Consider the following 6000-nt stretch of genomic DNA (forward strand, 5'->3'; position numbering starts at 1 on the left):
TGGTGGCTGCTCCCAGCTCAGCTGTAGGAGACCTCTTCTCTAGCACCCATGGAAGGAGCTTGGGCCTTGGGGCCTGCAGGCCCTGAGTCTGAACCGCATGGAGGGTCAGTGATACGTGTGTGGCCGCGGGGGATCAGTGCAAGGGGGCCCTAGTGTAAATGGGGATCGGGCCCCTCTGGGTCTAAGCCGAGCTCAGTGAACACGTCCCCAGCATCAGAGGAGAGAGCTCCCCGGTTTGCACTGGGGCGCGTGAGCGCTGCATAACCCTGCCTGGGGCCTCCCCATCCCCAGGGGAAAGCCCAGGTGCCCGCGGAGTAACTCCTGCTGTGTTCTCCCATTGCGCCACTGTCACCTTTCACCCCATCCCTCCATCCGTCCTGGGCTCGTGGCTCCATTCCGTTAGCGCCATTGGTAGGACCCGTCCGGCTGCTGAGTGGGTGATGGGGCACCCATCCGGCAACTGGGCGTTTCTCGGCTGGGCGTGGGTCTTTTTTTCTCGTTTCCTTTTCTTTACCCTGTGGCGGTGGCCGTTCTTTTCCCATGTGCTGTGATTAACCCAGCGGTTGTGTGACCGGGGTGTGGGGGTCGCATGCATATGGACAGAGGGACCCAGAGATTATTGTAGGCTGCCTTCCTGGAAGCTCCTCCCATGAGGCCAGAGATCCCCAGAAAGCTCCCCCCAAGTCTGGCTGCCACGGCTTGGCCAGCCGGAGCTGGGAGAAAATTTGTGGCTGAAACCTTTTTTCTGGCATCAGCAGCACCAGAACATTTGACAAATTCGCATCAGTTTTGCCAAATTGTTCCTTTTGAGCGGGGGGAAAATAAATTTGACGAAACCAAGGGCTTTGGGGACTTTATGCAAAGTGCCCCAAATTCTGCTGTACTGGCGCCCTCCCGACAGCTACTCCTGAGCCTGGTTAATTTCCCAGCCCGGGCGCCCCACTGCCAGTTGCTGGATCAATCTGGATGCTGATCGTGCTATTGATTAGAGCCACACGTGGAGGGAGAGCTTAGGGGTGCCCTTGAGAACTGTCCCTCTGCTGTGATGCCCATACACCCCCTAGCTCCCCCCACCCGCTAGCAAAGACCTCCCCGCCCACCCTAATCTCTGCTCTGTCCTTTGTCTTACAGATTCAACCAATGACAGCTCTGCCAAGTCGAAGGTAAGGACTCCCGTGTGAGGGACTCGCTGAAGTCTGGGGCCAGGGGTCCTGTGTCTGCTAAAATCTCCAGCTTTGCTGGGCCTCGGCCTCTGGCCTAGCGAAAGGGCAGGAAACCCAGGGTGGAAATTTGGCTTTTTACCAATAAATCCTGTTGCTGTAAAAGCACAGAGCAGCTTGCATGGCCCTTCCCACCTCAGTCCTGGGCCGTACTGTCCTGTCCTCCCGAGAGCAGCCAGACGGGGGGGTTGTGGGATTGCCAACTCTGTGTGAGGGAGGGAGGTCGAGAGGTTTACATGGGTCTAATGAGGCAGGAGAAAGCCTCAAGGTGACCTTGCAGATCACAGGATGGTGGCATGGCCCAGTGGGTAGGACACTGGCCTGAGAGTCAAAGACAACTGAGTTCTGTTCCTGGCATGGCCTGTTGTGTGTCACTGCTCTCTCTCTGCCTCAGTTTCCCCTCTCCCCTTGTCTATTTAGATCCTTTGGGGGAGGGAGTGTCTTGACCAGTTTCTCTGAGCAGACCGCCCAGCCTGGCCCTGATCCTGACATGGGGCTGTGCACATCTCTGCAGTATCCAGAATTGTAACTCTGGTTCACTCGACGTATGTGTCATGCCGACACGTGACATGGTTCCTAACTGCGTGGGGTGCCTGAGCCCGGCCCCTTCCCATGAGCTGGGCTGGGTCTAGCTCTTCTTAGCGTCCGTCCCAGTGGTTCTGCTGGGACAGGGAGGAGTGGGAAGGCACATGCAATCCTGTGCCCTGAGAGATGGGCACAGGACCAGGATAGCAGCCTCCATTTCCCCAGAATGCACTGCACCACTGTGGGACAGTGGCCTAAGTACTTCCCATAATGCACCACAGCATGATTGGATGACACCCCTGATTTTCCCAGAAGGCACTGCTGCAGCAGAGCGGCTGTGGCCAGGTTGGTGGCCTGAGCGCTTGGTGTGAAGCTGCCAGGGGCACAGACGGGCTCAGGGCCGGGGAGGAGCCGTGGGCGGCAGGGACCGGGGCCGTGGCACTAAGCCGGGTGGTTCTCTCTCCAGCAGGGCTCGGGGGCGCCCCGGAAGGATCAGTACAGCAAGGAGCTGCTCGCCATGTCCTTCATCGCCGCTGTCAACCGCAAGAGAAAGAAGCGGCGGGAGGCCAAGCGTTTGGGGAGCAGCACGGACGACGACTCGGAGCACGAGGCCACCAAGGGCGCCAGCAAAGGCAGAGCCGAGGAGGCCAGAGGCGGGGGCGCGGAGGAGGGAGAGGCCAAGGGGCCGGGGTGTGGCGCGGCCCCCGGAGAGCCAGGCCCAACGCGTGATGCTCTAAGCCGCCGAGCGGGCACAGAGGAGCAGGCGGGACCGAGGGAGCCAGCGCCGGACACCCGGTCCATCGTCTCGGGCTATTCCACCCTGTCCACCATCGACCGCAGCCTGTGCTCGGACGTGCAGTCGGTGGCCGAGAGCCGAGGCGAGGAGGCGGACGACGAGCGCAGCGAATTCAGCCACGTGGAGACGGACACGGAGAGCAGCTTCCTGCCGGGGAGGGCGGGGCCAGGCGCCGGGCAGGGGCCCGAGGCGGAGAGCGGCGAAAAGGAGAAACTCGCCCGGGCCTCCTTCAACTCCCACCGGCTCATCCAGTGCGACACGCTGGCCCGCAGGAAGCTGGCGCGGCCCCGGCTGGACAGCGACTCGTCCACCAAGGGCAGCCAGGAGTCCCTGCAGCCCCCAGGGGCCGGCGGGGAGCCGTGGGGCAGCGGGGCCCCGGCCAAGCCCTCGCTGACGGAGCAGATCCGCCTGCGTCTGCGCGGCTCAGCCGACGACATGCTGGCCGTGCGCCTGCGTAAGCCCCACTCCCCGGAGACGCGGCGCAAGAAGAGCTCCTGGCGGCGCCATACGGTGGTGGTGCCCGGCGGCCTGAAGGACCTCAACTTCAACGAGTGGAAGGAGCAGCAGGCGCCGGGCCAGGGACCCCCGGGTGGTCCCGAGCTCTGCCCCCCGGATGCCAGCGCCTCCTGCAGGGACCTGCACAGAGACAACAAGGACTCGGGCCTCAGCAGCCTGGAGTCGACCAAGGCCAGGCCCTCCTCGTCCTCGGCACTGAGCCACCAGGACGGCGCCGGTGAGCAGCTGCACAGTAAGGGCCCGGAGGGGAACCCAGGCGACCGGGGCCCGGCTCCCACCCGCGCAGCTTCCTTCCGCTTCCACCAGTGTCTCTAACCCCCGCGTCCCCCGGAACCCGAGGCCTGACTGTCTCTGCTTCCCTCCCCCACATCTCTCTCGCCCCCGTGCTGCCTCTTGTGGCCAAGGCGGCGGTTCCCCATCCACCCAGAGCCAGGCGCCGCACAGAGGTTGGAGCGCCCCTAAGGGCCAGCAGCCACTCGCCCTGATTTTGCCGGCCTTGGCCTTTGTCATGGGGCTCCCTAGGCTGCCGGAGACGCCCCGCCCTGCCCTGGCCGCGCTGCCTGGCTGGCACCCGGGCGCAGCGTTCATTGAACGACCCTCCCTTGGTTTGGGCATTTAATCGTGGGTCTGTTTGATTTGTCTCCCTTTTTAAGACTCCCCCACCCCTGACGTTGCCAGGCCAGGTCTTGGGGGGGATGGGGGATCGTCTGCAGCTCGGGGTGTCCCGGCCTCGCCACAGAGCCAGGATCCCAGCCCTTTGGGTCCAGCTGCGGGCGGGCGGGCACAGCGCATCCACAGAAAGCACTTGGCCTGAGACAGGCAACCCCGCCCCAGCCTCCTGGCCCTCCCAGCTCATCTCCCTGCGTGGCTGCCAGACCTGCTCCGCTGCCCCCCAGACCTCACAGTTCCTGCCTAGGGCTGCTCCCTGTTGACTGGGGGGTTGGCGGTGGGGGAAGGATGCTCTAATTTCCATGAGACCATTGCTAGCCCCCAAACCTCCTCACAGCAGGAGCTGGTGCCTCTGAAATCCTGCCACAGCTCTGTCATCACATTACTGTGCCCCTCCGCCTGCCCCCCTTGGCTCAGAGAAAGTGCCCCCTAGTGTGCAAGGAACTGTTGGGTTGCTTTGAACAGAGGGTCCCTGGCACCCTAGTCCTGCCCACCCCAGAGAGCCACCCCCCCTTTCCAAGCCGGTTCTCCCACCCCGGGTCAGTCCAGGGTGAGCGAGGCGGCTGTAGAATGGAGACAGGAGGCTGCACAGACACAGCGCCCGCACGTGGGCTTTGCTCATGAGCGTGAGCGTTTTCCTGCTGGCTCGTAACACTGGCGTGTGCATGTGTGTTCACATGCACCATTCACGTGTGTGTGCGTGCATGCGTGCACATGCCTGTGCACCAGTTGCACGTGTGCATGTACCGTTCGCATGTGTGTGTGCACCATTTGCACGTGTGTGTGTGCACGTGTGTTCTGTGGCTGTTCCCCATGGAGCAGGTGCTTGCAGGTGCCCGTGTCCAGCCTGATTCAGTGTTGGGTAATTGGTAGATGGAAGTGTGATGGCATCGTTGGCACCTGAGCAGGAGTGTGTGTGCTGGGGCTATTGGCACATGCTCAGTGACCACATGCCCGCTGGCACCAGGTGTGGGATCCACTCGTGTGAATGCAGGGAAATGTCCCTTGTGCCAAGGGGCCCTTTGTTCCCCAGCCCCTCCCCTGGGCCAGGCCGCGCCGGGTCTTGCTCTCTGCCAGGGAGGAGCTGCTGGGGGCAGGCGGTGCTGTTGTTTGCCAGCCTCAAAGGCACAGGGGCTGGGGAGGCGTAGGAAGGGGGCTCAGGCCACGGCTGGTTCAGTGCTTCCAGGGGCCGAATTCCCTCTGGGCATGGGAGTTTTCCTTCCACGCCCCCAGCCTCATTTTTGGCCCCCCACACCCACCGCCCCGGTGTGCCCGTCACCATCCCCCCGTGTAGATGCTGGTGGTTCTACCCACCCCATGTGTGGCAGGGAAGCAGAGGTACGTGGGCCAGCCAGGAACATCAGGGGAGGAGGGAGGAATCCTGGTCCCATTGCAGTCGATAGCCCCAGCGGCCTCACTGCAGCCTGGAGTTCAACCCTGAGCACTCGGCAGCCGGCGTCCCTCCCCAGACACGACCCTCAGCTGTTGTCTGCGGCCCGAGGCCTCCTGCCCCTGCCCCTGCCCCTGGACAGGCGCGTTCACGCTCCGCCGCAGAGCTGTGCAAAGCCACTTGGGGTTAGGCAACCCGGTGGGACTCGGGCGCTGCCAGCGGGGGTGGGCTCGTGTCTTTGGCAGGCTCAGCCTGGCTGGGCAGCCCCCTGTCAACTGGGGAAATGGCCCAGGGTAAACCCATAATGCCCACTTGTGCGGTCTGGCCCTGAGCCTCTTTCTAGCTGGGGAGGAGCGAGTTGTGGGCAGCCCAGTGTTAATGCTCCAGACCTGGTGCCGTGTGGCTGCGAACGCAGCAGTGCCAGTGCCCCAGGCTGTTTAATTCTAGTCCCGGCTTTTAACCCTACCAGCTTGCTTCCTCTCTCGCCCCTACGTGCCCAGTGACAGGCCTGGTGTGTTTGTGTCTCACAGCCCGGTTGGTTCCCCCTCAGCACTCACTGGCTGCCCCTTGCCCCGCACCTGCCCAGAACAGCTGGGCCTATGCAACCGCAGTGCTCAGTGGGCCCGGGAGCCAGCGTGCACCCTGGATAGAGCAGCTGCGGCCAGAGCACAGAGCTAACTCGGTTTGAATCCAGGGCTTGCTGGAGCTCGGAGCGTGTGCACCTGCTCAGCCCTTGGAATGCGCAAGGCCCGTAGCAGTCAAACCTCCCATCCTGCAAAACTCCCCTCCTCCACCCCTGCTGGTTTCACCCAGGGACTTGTGTGGGGTTTGTTTGCTGTCACCTCGCCAATGTCCCAGTGCTTGTGCTACCCGCCCCGCTGGGG

The 6000-nt window shown here is 63.1% G+C and overlaps 1 protein-coding gene across 9 annotated transcripts in view; it reads left to right on the forward strand.

Moving 5' to 3' along the window:
• Positions 1–5128, forward strand: part of ARHGAP23 (Rho GTPase activating protein 23) — a 125763-nt gene extending 120635 nt beyond the window's left edge. For 6 of the 9 annotated variants that reach the window (XM_050935296.1, XM_050935295.1, XM_050935291.1 and 3 more), the window contains 2 exons: positions 1132–1163; positions 2212–5128. In XM_050935296.1, the coding sequence (XP_050791253.1) occupies positions 1132–1163; positions 2212–3372 (1193 nt within the window). In that variant the 3' untranslated portion in view covers positions 3373–5128. The remainder of the gene's footprint in view (positions 1–1131; positions 1164–2211) is intronic. The other 3 variants (XM_050935292.1, XM_050935299.1, XM_050935300.1) reach the window with 3 other exon arrangements.
• Positions 5129–6000: the final 872 nt, after the last annotated feature.

This window comes from Gopherus flavomarginatus, chromosome 25 (genome assembly GCF_025201925.1).
Source record: "Gopherus flavomarginatus isolate rGopFla2 chromosome 25, rGopFla2.mat.asm, whole genome shotgun sequence".
Lineage (NCBI taxonomy): Eukaryota > Metazoa > Chordata > Testudines > Testudinidae > Gopherus > Gopherus flavomarginatus.